An 18,686-nucleotide genomic window follows, 5' to 3' on the forward strand; every position below is an offset into this window, starting at 1 on the left:
TAATAGAAGAGGCCTGTGTTGTGAGCAGGCTGCACAAGCCACTGATCAGCTACTTAATAGAAGAGGCCTGTGTTGTGAGCAGGCTGCACAAGCCACTGATCAGCTACTTAATAGAAGAGGCCTGTGTTGTGAGCAGGCTGCAAAAGCCACTGATCGGCTACTTAAGAAAAGAGGCCTGTGCTGTGAGAAGGCTGCTAAAGTCACTGATCGGCTACTTTATAGAGGGGGCCTGTGTTGTGAGAAGGCTGCAAAAGCCAATGGTCGGGCACTTAATGTGAGAAGTCTGCAAAAGCCACTAATTGGCAAAGCTGCAAAATCCTCTGATTGGCTACTTAATGGAAGAGGTCTGCATTGTGATAAGGCTGCAAAAGCCACTGGTCGGACACTTAATAGAAGAGGCCTGTGTTGTGAGCAGGCTGCAAAAACCACTGATCGACTACTTAAGAAAAGAGGCCTGTGTTGTGAGAAGAATACAAAAGCCAATGATCGGCTACTTAATAGAAGAGGCCTGTGCTGTGAGAAGGCTGCAAAAGCCACTAATTGGCAAGGCTGCAAAAACCTCTGATTGACAACTTAATGGAAGAGGTCTGCATTGTGAGAAGGCTGCAAAAACCTCTGAGTGACTACTTAATGGAAGAGGTCTGCATTGTGAGAAGGTTGCAAAAGCCACTGATCAGCTACTTAATAGAAGAGGCCTGTTTTGTGAGAAGGCTGCAAAAGTCACTGATTGGCTACTTAATAGAAAAGGCCTGTGCTGTGAGAAGGCTGCTAAAGTCACTGATCGGCTAATTTATAGAAAGGCCTGTGTTGTGAGAAGGCTGCAAAAGCCACTGATCGGCAGAGCTCCAAAAAACACTGACTGGCTACTTAATGGAAGAGGTCTGCATTGTGAGAAGGCTGCTAAAGCCACCGATCGGCTACTTAATAGAAGAGGCATATCTTGTGAGAAGGCTGCAAAGGCCACTGATTGGCTACGTAATAGAAGAGGCCTTTGTTGTGTGATACCCTTTGTACAGAGAAACATCTCAGTAACATTTGTATGTGGTTCTCAAGGGTGCAATGGGAATCAAGCGATCTACTATTCTCCTCTATCTATACCTCGCTCTATTTTTTCCTCGCCCTGTCTTTCTCTCACTATTTCCCCCTTTCATTCATTGTTGTCTCTGTCTCTTTTTTCTCTGCAGTATTCTGCTTCGATTTTACCTCTTTCCCACTCTCTCATCCTCGGCCTTGTTTTTTCACTTTTGCTCCCCCTCTCTCTCACATATTCTTTCTTTCTCACTCCCTCACCCCTCTCCATGTTGTTCTCTGTTTCTTGTTTTTTCTTTCAATCATAATTGGAGGAATTTCCTGTCATTAAAAAATACATATCCTATAAAGGCGTGGGTGTGACTTCTTAGCAGTCGTGTGACCCTTAGAGTTTAAGACTCGCACCTGCACAGCTAATTTGCTGAATGATGTAGTAACACGTTCGCCAGGTCTGCAACAAGAGCAAAATCATGTCCTACGTGTAAAGGGGTCCGCTTGGAGATTTTTAGTTTTCAGTCACGAGATAAAGTGAAGTGTGATAAAGTGCTACTCTATGGGCCTCATTACAACTGTCGCGGAACGGGCTAACGGGCTCCGCTAATGGAGGCGGACCCGTTGAACCCTTCCTGTGAAATTACGAGGTCCCCTCGTGGGACCCGGTAAAGACGCCTGGTAAAACCAGGCATCTTTATTACCAGGCGTCTTTACCGGGTCCCGCGAGGGGAAGAGGGAGCTTACAACGGGCCGGTCGTAATCGGCCCATTGTTAGCAACCTCTCCCATTCCCATTGAGCCCTATGGGGGCTCAGATGGGAATGGGCAAGGTACGGGCCCGGGTTCCCAGAGGGAGGAATTACCGGGCCCTCTGAACTCGGATGGCCCGGTAAGTCCCCATTCTGGGAACCCGGTAAACGAGCCCGGTTTGGCGGCAGCCATGGAGATAATAGCTCCATGGCTGCCGCCAAACTCGTAATGAGGCCCCATGTGTTGCAGTGTCCTGAAGGCAGTGCAATTTGTGGCATGAACGGCTGGGCAGATGACAATAGCATCACAATAACACTTCAACATTCCATTTATCCTATTTAGGGGCACTAATGTGTTCAGACACTACAAACAGTAGTAAGAGGTGGAAGTGTACCAAAAAAAAAGTTGTGGAACTGCGATCCAGGCAGAAAGCAACGGGCAATACATTTTCCAAGGGTTGCAGCCATGCTGCTTGACACCCAATTGAGTTGAAACAGATTCCAGTTTAGCTGTAACTGCTGTTGGGTGGTTAAGTAGAGAAATGTGCTTTAACATCACAAAGAACAGTTCTGGAATGGTGAAAATGGTTGCAAAAAGTAGTGGAGCTGTAAACAGTAAAAAATAAAAGTAGTGGAACTCTGCTCCTGACTGTCCCCCCTCACTTCGACCACTGTAAGAAAAGCAACATTTTGAACCTTATCCTTACAAATATACAGCTATGCTCCGAAAAGTGCTCAAGTAAATGGTGTCATGTCAATCCGAAGTTCTATGCCAGTTTGCTATCATGCACCCATACAGGGGCCCTCTTACAGGAACTATGCATTGGTGCAAGTGTCATTTATATAATGTTATAGCTAGGGCAAATGTGGCACTAATGCCCAGACATAGGGTCTGCTGTACAAAGTACTTTTTCAATTGGATTGCACCATTGTAAAACACTTTTGTAAATCAGGCCCATAGTCTTTCAATGCACTTTCTCACCTGCCCTTGTGCTAATGCAAAAATGTATTGAAGTAATGTCGTTTGCAATAGGGCATCAATTCCCCAGTGCAAAATTGCACTTGTACCAATGTGCCTGTAATATGGTCCCAGGTTGGCACAGGGGTATTATCATATTCTAAACAGAAATACATCGAAAAGGACCTGAAGTTCACAACTGGCCATGCATCTGTCCCTGTATCAAATTCACCTTCATAAAGTACATTGTGCAGATGACTTTATAATCACATTTATTGTACTTGTTTCACTTTTGGTATGCATTAAGCACAAACCTAACTTTGTGGAGCAAAGGAGTGCTGTACATCAGTAGAGATTTAAAGGAATACATTAAGGTCCCGATTCAAGGAATATTTTGCACAGTGCCAAGTGACTTTGCCCTGCTTTAAAGTGAGTTTGCACTGCACACACAAATCCTGATTCATGGAACTGTGCAAAGTGTATTTTTGCAATGCAAAGTCAGTGCAAAGTCATTTTTGCAGTATAAAGTGAAATTGCTATGACTTTGCATTGCAAAAATACACTTTGCACAGTTCCACGAATCAGGATTTGTGTGGGCAGTTCAAACTCACTTTTGAGCAGCGCAAAGTCTATTTGCACCACGTAAACAATTCCATGAATCGGGCCCTATATCTAGTGTATGAAACCGGCAGTTCTCCAGATGATTTCGCCTATGCCTCCCATGATCCCTCACATTGTCTATGCTGACATCGGCTGATGGAATTTGCAGACCAAAACGTCTGGAGAGTCAGAGGCGGTAGACCCCTGTGCAGAGGTGAAGTGAGACCAGCAGAGACAGGTGTGATTGGTGCGTGGAGGGGGTTAAGAATGGAGATGAGGAAGCCAGGTGTCATTGGGGGAGGAACCCTAAAACCTTTTCCACCACTTTAACTACATCCACCCACCACATTCATAGGAACGTATCGAAGGTAGTTCTCCCAAAATATTTCCCTTCTGATGGCCCAGCGATCTGCAACACCCTGTCTCGCCTTAGTGTCCATTGGAGACATATGATTTATACAGGCCCTGATGAAAGACCTGCAGAGAATCACATCACAGGGCCCACATTCAGCGAACACTTTTCCAGCAGGCAACTACAAACAGGCCACATAAAAAGACATGAACCGACACAGCTAATCCTTCTGCACCCATCGGCAAACGAAACAGGCATTTTTTTGACAGAAACAACCAGCTTAAAATTGAGATTGTGATAATATCCGAATTTCATGACAGACTCTCTCGTGCGTGTAAGCACTGAAACATTAGATGCCATTATTGTCCAATTTACTGACAGAGTCAATCAAGAAAGCTGTGTCGACTCTTCTGGGATTTGAAACGTCACGTGGTGGTTTCCAAATTCGGTCTGTTTGGGATAAAGAAGACTATTTGAGACGGCCATGTTTGATTCCCCATTGAAACACTGCTTTTTGTCAAGGTTCGTCATCCTCTCTCTGTTTGCATTTCCCACTTTCAATGACTTTTTTGGTTTACTCGTTTCACCACCATCCCTTTCTAGACACTACGGGCCTGATTCATGGAAGTTTTTGTACTGTGCGAAGTGACTTTTCACTGGTGCAAAATGACTGTGCACTGCAAAAATACACTTTGCACTGATCCACCCTGATTCATGAAGCAGTGCAAAGTGTATTTTTGCCGGGCAAAGTACTTTGCACTTTTCCATGTATCAGCGTGTTTGTAGGCAGTGCAAAGTCATTTTGCAGCGTGCAAAAAAGTCCATGAATCAGGTCCTACATCTCGAAGTACAAATGCTTAATCATAAATTAGGACAAACCCGCAGCTCAAGCCCCCAGATGCCCCTGCTGCTCGCAAATGCCCTTTACGGTGTCTGCTTTTCCGCATAAACTCTGCCCCTAATGCAAGGAAACAAATCTTGGTGTAGCTTTGTGACACTTACTGTTGACCCTTATGTCATGTCAGGCAATTTGGTGGCCACTAACTAGCAGCACCTGAGCACAAGAACATACATTCTCATTACACTTATGTGCCTGTAGGCAATCTGCCATGGCTCAGCAGTGCCTTCCTCCAGGGCACACATCACTGACCCAAAGCCCACGGCAGTCCTTCAATCTCAGGTTGCTGACAGTACAGACACTGGGCCTCATTACGACCCTGGCGGAAGGGTGTTTACGGGGCTGGTATTACAAGGTCTGCTCGCTGGACCCGCTAAGGACCTAGCGGGTCCCGCAAGCAGACCAGAATGCTAACAACGGGGCCGTCATTAACGGGCCCGTTGTTAGCATCATCCCGATTCCCATTGAGCCCTATGGGGGCTGAAGCGGGAATGGGGATGTACCGGGTCTGGGTTCTCTCAATGGGGAAATACCGGGCCCTGCAAGGTCAGAATGGCCTGGTATTTCCCCATTCAGGGAACCCGGACCAGGTACCCGGAATGGGGGTAGCCATGCCGCAAAAAGCGGCATGAGGGTCGTAATGAGGCCCACTGTCCTCATGATCCCTCGCCCTTTTACACGTTTCCAGATTCCTCTACTAAATGTTAACCTGGTGCGGCTGTGCCTCTACTTCATGCACCAACACATGAGTGCTACCTACTGGTGGGCCAATGAGTCATGAAGCGAAGCTGTCCCTGTCCATCCTCCCTGCACTGCTACCTTTGGGATTGCCTTAAGGTGTTAGTTGTGCGCTTGAAACTATATGACCTGTATATATATATATATATATATATATATATATATATATATATATATATATATATATATATATATATATATATAAATACATTACTGATGCACCGACTTCTTGCACCAACTTTTTGCCCCAATGCATGTATACCAGCAATCCATGTTTACCTAGGATTGGAACCCTCGTCTACGTTGGCACTGGATCGGGTAATGACCCGTTTTTCAATTGGATCGGAGGTATGGTCTGCTATTCTTCAATAATATTCAATACCTTTTAGGTTTGTTGTTGAGAAAGAGTTGTATTTTTATTTTGTCAGTTGCTCACACATCTTCATCGTTTGACATTGGTTGTCACTCTTGTGACATGCATTCTAATGTGTACGTTGTTGTAATTACTGATCCTAAAGCTACATGCTTATGATTTTTTAGTGCCAACACGTGTTTCAACTGATGGTCTTTCTCAAGGCTGTGCATTTAAGTGAAATGGGTGTTGCGGTGCATAGTGATAGTGATATGTAGTGACATATATTATCATATTAATGTGACAAGACCGTACAACAATAGTTCAAATTAGTAACGTGACACGTGCCAAGTATTTGAGGTGTTCACATTATAGCGCGGTACATTCGTATTGTAAATCAGATTTCATGATTGTTCCATATGAATGAGATATACATGGAGAAGACAGGTTCATTTTGAATATAAAACGTCCAAGTAGTTGGAGAAAGTCATGTGTTTCATTAACATGTTTCAAGGTCAGATAATTACATATGGCAAGAATGCTAAGTCAGCAATTTGTGTGGAAAGAAGATGGAACGAAGGACCATCTCTCTTCATAAACCACAGCTCAGCACCCACACAACGCAACCAACAAAATACTCATGGAATTCTCCCCTCTTCCTTCCATCTTCTTTCCACACAAATTGCTGATTTGCCAATCTTGTCATGTGTAATTATCTGACCTTGAAACATTTTAATGAAACAAATGACTTTCTCCAACTACTTGGACGTTTTATATTCAAAATTAAACTCTGACATTGCCGTCTCAGCCCTTTATCATTCTTGTGTTTCGAGACACCTTTCGCTGTATAGGTGCATTATAAATACCCAATAAGTACATTAGAATAAAAATAAGTTATTTACAATTAATATGGGTAGTTGTAACACCTTCTATTTGAGTGCTTAGAGGCCGGAGGAATCTGGCATTAAGTGCTGCATAAATATGAGATGACTGCAGAAGCCATTGCATCCATTGTGGGGCAGCGCCATATACTAGCATAGCACCCTATGAGCTATTCACGCTCTGACTATGTTTTGGTTAGCAATAGCTGCTAACATTAAACACGTGGGTGGTCATTACTCGGGCCCTTAGATCAATTAGCTGTCATGTCGCTTGAGGTGATATTATAGAAAAGTTGCACTGGTGACATGTAATTAATAATAGAGCAAACTTGCTCTAGCGCAATAACATGTTCTTTCATTGCATTTCTGCACATAGGTTTAGGACTAGGACTAGTGCACGCTTTGCCCTGGTGCAAACAAGAAGTGAAAGATTATGTTTCTAACAATAGTGATATGGGCAGTTACACCAGTGCAGGATTTCTGTAATACCCTCCCCCCATTGTTTTCGAATTAATTCTGGCAGGAGTGAACCTTGACTGATGTACTTTTCGATACACACCTGAGTTTCTTTTCTTTTCTCCGTGCTTTTCCTGTTCAAGGTAATGCTATATTTATTTATTTTTATAGCTGACCTACTGTTTTAGTGTCTTTGGTGGATGACTTTAGCAACAGAATTAAAAATAATATTTGAGAGGAGGTGACTCTGCTGCAGGTTGTAGATGGCCGAAACTCGTGCTGAATGAATACTTGCATGTACGGGTGTAGGATCACATACATTTCTTTCATATCTGCTGCCATCTTCATCTGGGGTTCGTATGCTTAAAGTAGCTCGTGAGGGTTGGCAAAAGGCACGTTGTTAGCTTCGGGTTAAAAGGGTGTTTGCAATATGTGTAAAGATCAATGCTTGTGTTTGGAAGTTTTGCTGTGATGACACAGACTCATGAAATGATGACATGGAAGCAGCCCGCAACAATAGTTATGATTCATACGAAGCTTTTCATTCATCACTTGTTGGTGCCTGCTGTGGGTCTCTGTAAATGGCAGGTGGTACACCTAGATGTGGACCCCTTTCTCCTTGTGCCTAGGGAATCAAGCTACACCTCACTGATGATCCCAGGCAGGTTTACTTGCATTCCCATGAAGAGGTGTCCTGGCCTGGAGGCTAGACTGTACTTTTTACATTGCTGGCGTTACCAGGACCTATTTGCATATGACTGTTCCCTTTCTATAATGGCACAGACAGATACAACAATGACATGTAACTTTCTTAGAACAACGCCACCAATTATGGTTCAGTCATCGCTTTCCATTCTTCCGTTTTTGGCGTCTATGGACATGTTGCTTAATAAATGTTGTCATACAGGGGTGCACCATTACATAAGAGGCTTTTATTGTTGTGTCAGCTATATCTGGGGGCGAGGAGATAATTGTGGGTGTTTGTGCTGTGTGTGCAATTCTTAAAATATTTTGTTATGAGAAGGCCACAACGACTCAAGATGGGTGCAGCGCACGCCTGGTCCTTGTTTGGCCCTCGGGCTACATAGGTGTACAGCTTGCTTTTATCACAGCATTGTGATATGCACGTGAGAGGATTTGTAAAGGATTTTTCTCTCCGACATTTCAGTTCACTCACCTGAAATATAAAAATGACTAAATTAATTCTGAAAAATGTCTTAGTCCAAAAGGTTTTCAGATTTCATGTTGCCTTATTATGTGGAAACTCCTCGTGCAAGTATGGTGTGATTGTGATAGTTTGTCTGTTCAGAAGTGAACTGCTGGGGTAGTTTTCTTTATTCTCCACCGGCATTCTGGAATTCCTCTGGTTTTCACTGACACTGGCAAGCTCTAGTGGCTTTGCCTGTGATCATGGGTCGAGCTTGAAGTATGATTCATTTAGTTTGGTTTGTAAACACCAGGGGCCATATTACTTACATTTTGCACCATTCAAGAGACATTTTGCTTGGTATTAGCATTAGTGCAAAAGATGCCCTAGGGCCCGATACTCAAGTTGGCGTAGCGAGCGTACTAAAGAGCACGAATAACTACACCAAATCAGGACTCCCAGGCTCCACCACTATTCTCAAGTGGGCCTGGGCATCCTCGTAGTGCACGACAGTGCAACGCATTCATTGCACCTGTTTTTGGGCACAACGGGCACAATAGAACATTCTCGGCAGCACTTTTGTACAATAACAACAAAATCGTTTTTTTACGAAAGTGCTAGCGAGAACAGAGGGATAATTGAGCACTTTCCTTAAATAATGACATATTCGTTATTCAACGAAAGTACTGCAGAGAACACGACGGCACACACAAAGAAAATGTGTGTGCTTCAGAATTACATTCTTTACGCCAAAAAATGGCCCATTCCATGCTGCAGTACTCTGGTAGAAGGAGCGATCGGTTCCCTCCTTCCACCATAGTACTGCAGCATGGAATAGGACATTTGTCTGTGCTGTATTTGCGCAGTGCTGTCCCACAAAACACTTAAGTTTGGCCACCCACTTGCACTGTGCCCGGCTTCCTGTGGCACTCATCCACAATACCGGCACCAAAATGGTAACGTATATGTGCGCCACTTGAAGGCACATTTGAAAGTGGAGGAGTGCCACAAGAATACCCATCTTACATAGCAGGTAACGTATGTGGCTGTTGCTAGGTTAGTTTCCCACCCATCCTAGCAACCGCCAGATATATTCCGAAAGTGGCACATTCATACCGACTTCAGAAGAATGCACCACCTTCAGAATAGGTCTTAAGTACCGAAAAGGATGTTAACGCTTTTCATGACCTTTTCGGTACTAAATACCCGCTTCGGAATCAGACCCTAAGTGTCAAAAAAAGTATTCTTTCAATGCATTTTTGCATCATGAATTTGTCTGCCGAACTTCCTTGAACCTTTACAACTCCTAACAGATTCAGGTTAGGAGAAAACTCTGTGTGAACCCATACACATACCTGAACGTCACTTGGCAATTCCTGGGAGACTGCATATCACTTCTGAGAAAGTGTGCCCAGGCCAATACACTGGAATGTTAAACTGTAGCGTTTCTAGTGGCAAAAGTGGCATATGTACATGCTTGATGAATAGTATTTTTCCCTTGATGTTGAAACGTGTGTAGATGCACAGCAATATGTATTCTTCATTGTCAAGATGCTGGTATCTTGCATGGCCCATGTGATAAGTGATTGTAAGTGACAGTCTGCGGGGACCCGACATAAGTCCCGTCTCTGTTGTAGTTGCCCGACCCTTGTTGTCACCTCTGATGTATTTTATTTATTTATTTTGCATTTGTAAGGTGCTGATACATCAAGAAAACTGTGTTTCATGCTGGTAAAACCGTCCCAGGATTCTAGTGCTCTCTGCAAGTGTCCTCACTGCTGGATCCCTGGCACGTTCTGTTCTCTATTCTTGCTTCATGCACCTTGTGCTGGTGCATAGAACAAGAATCCACAAAGATGGCTGATGACAGGGTGCCCTAGTGCCAAGGATGGTCTGATCAATGGGAGGCACTTTGTCCTTCTTGTTTCATACCTTCCTTAAGCACTCTGTAATTGTTTGGGTTTACAATTGCCCACCACTTTCAATTTTGAAATTTCTGTGCTTACCCATGCACATATTTCAGTATTTCCCATATCTTTTTAATGAAATACATGCATTTCCACCAAGTGGATATTTCCTAGGGAATTTGTCAAACATCTGTACTTGTCCTTCCACCTGCTTGCCAGGTAGTATGGGGAAAACAAAGCTTCTGATTTGTAGCAGGGTATAGCTGGTGCAGTTCCTTTTCACGCCTAGAACACTTATGTACAAGCGCGTTATAAATGTCATACCATATGATAGGGTGTTGCCCCATTATCTCCGTAGAGATATGTTTTGGGGATTCTGTAAGGGATATGAAAATGCAAAAGGACATAGATGACGATGCTCAATTCCCAGGCAAAATATGCTGCGTTAGGCTGTCTCGGAGTAGGTTAGATGTTGAGCCTGTTCTTTTGCTGATTCGAAATCACTCTAGAGCTTTTCTCTCTTTATAGAAAAATGAGAGACTTGAAAAAAAGAAATAAATCTGCCAACATTTGTTGCTGCTGAAAACAGATTATTTTTTAAAACTATAATATCATTTTACAAATGTGATTTTAGGTTTTCCTCCACGTTAGGGTTGTGCCTTTGAAGCATCATTCAATATTGGCATTAGTGTTGAATGCTAATATGATAGTAACAGGGTGTAATTCACTTGACATCCGGCTCTTGCAGTTGCCCCGCAGGATCAGTGGATTCCTGAACAGAATGATGAATTAGGCTGAATTCACAGGGGCGGGATCTCGCGTATTTCTTCGGTTTGTGGCAAAATAGCTTTTCTGCCCCCAGCTTTTCTGCTTCTGATAAACGAATGGAGATGTTAATATTCCCATACTGGAATTGTTTTTGGTGTGATTGAGTTCTGACTGTTTATTAAACAGATTGTTTTCCGGATAATGCAGCCCGGCTTAGGTCTTGCGCTACGGATGAGACTTGATTTTCTTCGCTAAGAAAGACTCTATCTGATTGGATTTGACAAAACAGTAAATCACTGCTCTCCCTTAACCCAGCAGTTCGACATTCAAGGACTTGGAGGGAAATAGCCTGAAGGACAGCGGGCATGAGGAGAGTGACCAGACGGACAGCGAACACGACGTCCAGCGGGGCCTGTACTCTGACACCGCGGTCAACGATGTACTGAACACCAGCGTTACTTCCATGGGGTCTCAGCTGCCGGACCAAGGTAAGCAACACTGGGGCCACCATAATCAGTTGTTAAAAGAAATCATGTTTTATCTCATAAAAAGCACAGCAGGTGATCATGTTCTGATGTATGCTGCATATGAAATGTCTAATTAAACCGTGTTAAGACCATGCATTCTTCCCTTGACAGGAAATGACTTGAAAAGACTATTATAGTATAATGCTCAATTTGCAGTAATTAGGTCTGCAATGTGTTGGTCCCATACAAGGTTCTGTGCATCTAAGGAGGTCTTTAAATACACCAAAGATACTACACAGGGATGGGGCAGCAGCTGAGGATGAACGCCATGACATGATTATTAGCGGGTCTTGCAGCAGACCCACTACCAATGCAAGAATATGCATGAGTGATATAAAAATGGTATTCTTTTCTAGGGAACTATTGGGTTCAAACCAGGGTTACAAATAGGCCAGAACAAGGTGGAGCTTTCGGTGGCAATGTTTTTTTTTCTGTAGCCCATTCCATCTCGAGGACCAAACCTCCTTGGCTAGGCTTGCCCAGCAGACTTCCGGATCTGCCCTCGGGCCAGGACTCAGGAGATTTGAGACACAAGCAGCACTTCAGAATGCTTGCAACACTGAATGCAATGTAGGAACTCTGTGCACAATGGTGTATTTAGGCTTTCTAATGCACTGGGCCCTCTGCCAGACTCTCCACCAGAATCCACTCCTTCAGAAGACCCTGTCCGCATTGTCCAACCTAAAACGACAGAAGATCGGATGACATAGCAACATCAAAGATAAGCTCCATCTGAGTTTAAGATATGCGTAAACACACCACTTCGGTGAACATCTGCCGCAGGCACATCTATCCATCTTTGCACTTTAGAATGTAGCTACGACTATAACAATGTTGGCCTATCTGGTCACATGACCATTACCCACCGAAACTCCAGACCTGCCTCAACACCTCTGCCGTCAGAATACAGCAACAATTTATGACAAACTTTGGTCCAGCTGTGTCATATCAAGTCTCCTGCCATAATACTATAATACTTTGTTGTGACCTCCCTCAGCACCGTCCACATGCCTGACCTCTTGGGTTGCTTACTGGGTTGCTTACTGGAGCCTAACCAGTCCTCCTAAGTGCTAATCATGGCCAAATGCACACACGCATCTTAAGCCTCCTATGAGAACTTTCCCATACCTGGAGTTCGGTTCCCAAGGCCATTCCTACCAGAAAGCGTTTTGAGAACATACAGATGGGAAAAGGCGCTACATAAATGACTACTGCAATAGAATACAATACAATATGCCCCTTTGTTCCCATTTTGTCCCCCATGTTGGTTCCATTACATTATAAGGATGTTATAAGGTCGCACGGATTAGAAACATATTGCTTCCTCTCTACTAATTCAAGCCTTGCATCATCTATGTTGTGTCAGCTGAAAGAGTGTTTTCAGATCTCTGCTGCCCAGGATATGGAGAAAGCAGTGTGTTCTACAGTTGAGTGGACTGGAGGTAATTGCTACGGTTTATTGTCGTCTTTCCATTAGGTCCGTAAACACACTTTTAGAGGAAGCGATAAGAACATAAGCTTTCTGCCAACTGGACACAAGTGAGAGAAGGTTGGAACAATGAATTTTGGTTTCAATGCTAATATCTGGTTTCTCTCACAAATTGCCTGCTGTCACTCTGTGGGAAGCACCTAGACTGTCTGTAATATTCATGCAACAGAACAAAATGTCTACATCTGGTCTTTTCACATGGTAAAGTTAACATATGAAATATATGCAAGTGGTACAGGCACAGCTTATACAAATGTTGAATAAAAAATAACTCAACCTCCTAACCAGGGTTACAGCTCTGTTGTTAGCAAGGGCAACATGGAAATAAGGCAAGTTACCTGCTGCAGCTGATGTACCTCCAATCCCTTGGACTGGAACACCATTAAAATATGGCAAAACCACAAGTGAAGTTTGTAAATTATGCCTGGGCATAAGCACCTCAGTAGAGTAGAAACAGTTGGGTAAGTTTCTTGGAATCTTTGGCTGTGCATTATCACGGTGGAGAAATGGATAAGGATGACCCTGAAAATGCATGTGTGGGAAACAACAGCATTACGTGTAGCTGCACAATGCATGCACCTTTTATAATAAATCAAGTAGTACATACTGTTTGCATCATTGCTGTTTGTGTAGTTGTTCAAAATACCCAACCCTCCAAGAGTAGAATTTAGCAATGGATCAGGTCTTCCAGCATAATATTACCTTTCTGGGTGTGGTTTAGGGTATGGGTCTTGACACCTTGCATTTAAGGTAATTTAAAGTGTTAACTCCGTAGAGTTGGACTGTTGAATACATAAGATCGTTTGAGTTTTGTGGGTATATATATAGATGTCCTGCTGTCGTTTGAAGTACTGTTTCACAGTAAAAGTCCTACCTTTTATTTAATATAAAATGAATGTAAAGATTACTTATAAACGTCACAGTTAGGCATGGTGTGACATGCTTTGCAGTTGGTTCTCCTGGTAGTACATGCAGCTGAATATCATGAAAGACAGATGATAAACCCAGCACAGATGCCATGTGCCTGCTTTGCATTGAGCAGCTTCTGCAAAGATGGCTGAATAGATATATTTATGGGACACTTTTACAGCTGTGAAGCAGTGTGACCTTTGGCACACTGTTTTTGTTCTCACCCTTCTATGGCTTTGGGTATCATTTCATAGGTTTCTTGCTGCACTTGCGCATTTAGATTTACTGTTCACTGTTTTAACTTCTCTATGATCGAATTCATGCTTGCCACTTTTGGGCGGCTTCAGACCTGTGAAATGTGGGGCCGGGCAGGGAAATTAAGGCTTGCTTCTGAACATCATTTGAGTGTCATCTGTGGGATCTCTTTGCTCCACTTAAGCATAGGCATGCGTTTAATATTTTAAAATGTTGCATCATTTTTAACCTTCACTTTTCTGAAAGGAAAACCCTAATTTCAGCAACCGTTTAAAAAATGCATGTCGTCTGTTTGCATATAAAAGTGATTGCTTAGCACAGTGTATGCGTATATTGATTAGAAAGAATTCCAAATATAATGTGAAGTGGCACCAATAGAACTAATGAGGTTTTGGCTGTTTTGCATATTAAAGAGCATTTTGGGAAGATAAGAATGGCCAATGAGCTTTATACTTGTCATATATATCTGTGAGAGTTGTATGACTGAATCACTAAATACCTAAAGCAAGCTGCATTTGGTACGCGTTCCCCTTTTAAAAACATTTTTTTTATAAGTCAAATGTCATCCTAGCAATAAAGCTTTTGTAAATATCAAGCATATATACTGGCCCAGTGGAATGACTGCTAACTGTTCAAAAAATAAACTGCAATAAAATGCTGCTCTTCTGGCAATCTGTGGGCCATGTTGTAAACACATCTATCCCTGTGCAGAAACAACCTCTCACACGTGCTATTGAGCAGTACCATATTATGAAAGCTCAAAATAATTACAGAACTACCATAAGCATATGTGTTCAGACCCCAAAACCGTACACATGGAGGCAGCAGCCTTTCACTTTTCTAAAGTCAAATAAGTGAGCACCCCTGAGTTGGGAAATAATTCCAAATATTGTGACAAGAAATAATTGCCTTTGCAATTTAGGCTACAACAAGGTGTCCTACTTATCACTCCTTACATTTATCAATTTACCTTTTGAATGAAAATACAAGGAACACCGGGAGTACAAATGGCACACAAAAGCAAGAAAAAATGCCTCCACCTATTGAGAGTTATAAGTCAATAATGATTATTGATACAAACTTCTGGATCTAGATTGCACAGGGTTTATGATACACTCTGGTCTGAATGGTTCTTAAGTGTATCTGCGAACACTGGCGTGGATGGTCCAGCATTGTGATGGGGACTTCAAGCATCCACGAATACCAGCTGGCTTGCATGTACAATGAGAGTGTGTCCACATTTTGCTGCCATAACTAATGCACTTTATGGGAGTGCTATCTGACATCTGTATTTACGGTTAATTTTAGCCCTTGCTTATTAGAACAACAACTAAACAAACCACTTGCTTGCAAATAGCTTTGAAACTGACTCACTTTCTTGTGTGCTGCTCTGACCTTTTCACCCCTTCCTTAATAGCATTTTCAGCTATCGAACCAACTCCAAACTTGTGTAGAGGACCTTCTAAAATGTTTAAGAAGCTTGAAATGTTCAAAGTTGCCGTAATACGGGACATTCAAGATTTTCTCCAAATGAGTTCTCCCAAGGATTACAATCCATCTCAAGATTGTATTTCACTTTAGGTAGCTCAACCAACCACGTTGCACACATTACAGTTACGAGTGCTCTGAGATATGGTGATAATATTAAGTCCATATAATATGCTGATGTTATGCACGATATGTGTATATTATGCCGTAGAATAGTTTCTTTTATAAAGTCAACCAACAAAAACATACGTCTAAATACTCAAATCATAACTCAAACTCGAAGCTCTACACACATACAATAAACTATTTTATAAATATTGTTTTATACCGTCACACAATCAAGGCCTTTGTTAAACCTCTGAATCTCACACAAAAGGTCAGCTGAGTTCAAGATATAATTTGGACTTGAGCACACGTGTGGTTTTTAATGTCTTGCCGGTGCAAACATCCAATGCAAACGCCCTGTCTTTTTCAATTAAGAAGTATGAATTCTGCTCGGCGCTTAGGCTCAGGGAAGCCTCGGGGTGCTTGCCTCTGCCTTGAGATAAGCTGTCGACGCAGCTCGGCTGGAGTCCCTGCTGCTGGAAGATTCCGGAATGGCATAGAAACAATTCTCTGATTATGTGTCCAGGTCTTCAACTGTTTAATTTGATTCACTGTAAACATCATTAGAGCTCTTTGTTTTCTTTCCATAAATGAGCCAAATGATGAAAAGTTTCAGCAGGAGGCTTAGCAGCGACATGAGCACCATGCATAATAAAACTCTGAGCATAAAGCAAATGCAGCAAGAATTATGCTGAACGGCACCAGCGACGCCACTGCTTTGGGGATTGTGCAGAGCGAGATGGAGGGGGGGCTCCTTGGATAACCCTCCCAGGCTCCCAGCACTTGCCTCACTTGGAATGAATGGTAAAATAGACTGAATGCATCAAATCAAAATTCCGTGGATTTGAAAGTGTTAATGCGCCCTCTTTGCATTAATATGAGTCACCGACTGTAGCTGGATTTATATATATCTGGACTGCTCTGTACATCATGATAATGATGTGTTACTTATATAGCGCTTACACCTACGCGTCTTACATAGAACATATATACATACAATGTCACCCAACCAGAGTTGGTACTCATTTATCGACCTTGAAAGGATGAAAGGCTGAGTTGGCCTTGTCGGTATTCGAATCTGCGACCTGCAGATCACAAACAGAACGCAGCAGCAAGCGATTAACCCCCTGAGCTTATCCTACCCACATAAGAATAACATATTGGCATGACAGGAATTGGTTTGAATGGGAGACTCGGGTACAGATTTCCAGAACTGGCAGCGCATGCCTACACCGCTTTATGGTGTTCATTGTAATGCATAATGAACTATCAGAACATATTACAATAGGATTTTTAAAGCTCAACGGCTTTCAAATGAAAGTTGTTCTTTGTACGAGCATGCACATGTGTTAACAAGGGAAACTACTTTCTTGTATTATTAATTTGCCAAATGTAGATGTGTACACAGAAATCATACAAAACAGTGTATTCTGTCTTAGATAAACTGGGTTCCATATGTGTTGTTCATATTCCATTGGGTATATGATATGGGGATCATGGTAGAATCAGTGAGAATTAACATTCATTTTATTTATTTGTTTTTTTTTATAACGCACCTAATGCCATACCTGAGCTCGGGTTTCTAAGCGCGCATCGAAGATTCAAACCTCTATTGCTCTGTGTGGTCCTGCTTCAAGACCAGCGCGTTGCCCCAGTGCTATTCTCCGTTCTCAATATATGTGCAAATGTTGAGAGTGTAACTCAGTTTCGTTTGGAAGAGGTTTACATTGTCTTGCTGTAGAGGTTTGGTGAAATGGGCATAAGAAGACCAAGTGCATTACCACATCAGATTGCCTTCAAAACCACTCGGATGGAATATTCAAAGGTTGTCTCTACGCTCGTGCCATCTTGAAAATACCACATCCAAATGGCCCACGGTGAACTTGGAGAAAAACACCCATGCTTGGTTTGGTTTACCAAAGACCAGTGTCATCTGTCCAAAACCTTCCTCTACTTGATAGCCACATACACTAGATGAACCAACTTTCACATTGCTTTCCCGTTTCAGTGGCGTACAAACCCAGGATTTAGCTTTTGTTTTTGTCAAGCAGCACTTAAGGTTTTGGGAGAAAGGAAACGGCTAGCAATTTTGTGAAACATCTGATCCAGGAGGGTCCTATGACATTTCTAAGTTTCCTTAGCCCCAAAGGCATTTTACCGAGCAAATGCACATGATTAGTTTTGCAATTGAACACATTGAGAAGGACGAGATGGACATTGAATGATATTGGGCAAATTCCCTGCTTCACTTGTTGCTTCACTTGTTGAATGTCAAGCTTAAAATTATTACTTAACCCTGATGGGCTTAACGTTAGTCCCCGAGCATTACTAGACCCAGTAATGTCCTTTCCGGGGTGGGTTTATTGCATTTAGCATTCTGGGATGTTAATAGTTTTTTAGTTGAGAAATGGTGTGGGATATGTGGCAGGCTAATCTCTTCAACTCTTTTTTATTGAAAAGATTGTACGCATCAAGGCTGCAATTGTTCAGGCCGCTGTTATGAGCCAACCTGCGCCATTAGACAATTATTTTGCGGATAACTCTATGGACTTAAAGAGTCAGACCCCATTGCCTACATTTGACTTCCATTTAGCAGTAGAAAATGACATACATCAACTTCTAGAGAGCCTTAAGCCTACTATTGACTCCTTGTTTCCCCTCCCTGCTTATGCAGCAAAGCGTCTAGCTCTGCACCTGACTCCCTTCGTGACCACGTTTGTCAACAAGTCACTGACACATGGGATAGTACCTGACAGCTTAAAGCATTCTTTGGTTACACCTTTATTGAAAATGTCAATGTCGGACTCGAAGGCCCTCCAGAATTATCGGCCCATTGCAGGGTTACCCTGGCCTTCTAAAATTCTGGAAAAGGTAGTCACAGGTCAGCTGCAGGAATCTGTAGAACATGAGCTGCTATTAGGTAAGTTCCAATCAGGTTTCAGACCAGGATTTGGAACTGAGACTGCTCTTTCCGTGGAACAGGATGACCTGTTAAGGGCCGGTGACCAAGGGGAACTTTCGCTTTTAATAATGTTAGATCTGTCCGCGGCCTTTGACACAGTGAATCATCACATCCTTCTAGAGT

General features: G+C 42.7%; 1 protein-coding gene across 7 annotated transcripts in view; it reads left to right on the forward strand.

Annotated features, from left to right (window-relative positions):
• Positions 1 to 18,686, forward strand: part of PCDH19 (protocadherin 19) — a 255,401-nt gene that overhangs the window by 126,391 nt on the left and 110,324 nt on the right. For 4 of the 7 annotated variants that reach the window (XM_069612989.1, XM_069612987.1, XM_069612983.1 and 1 more), the window contains one exon: positions 11,144 to 11,316. In XM_069612989.1, the coding sequence (XP_069469090.1) occupies positions 11,144 to 11,316 (173 nt within the window). The remainder of the gene's footprint in view (positions 1 to 11,143; positions 11,317 to 18,686) is intronic. The other 3 variants (XM_069612988.1, XM_069612984.1, XM_069612986.1) reach the window with 1 other exon arrangement.

This window comes from Ambystoma mexicanum, chromosome 5p (genome assembly GCF_040938575.1).
Source record: "Ambystoma mexicanum isolate Mex_15411 chromosome 5p, UKY_AmexF1_1, whole genome shotgun sequence".
Taxonomy (NCBI): Eukaryota; Metazoa; Chordata; class Amphibia; order Caudata; family Ambystomatidae; genus Ambystoma; species Ambystoma mexicanum.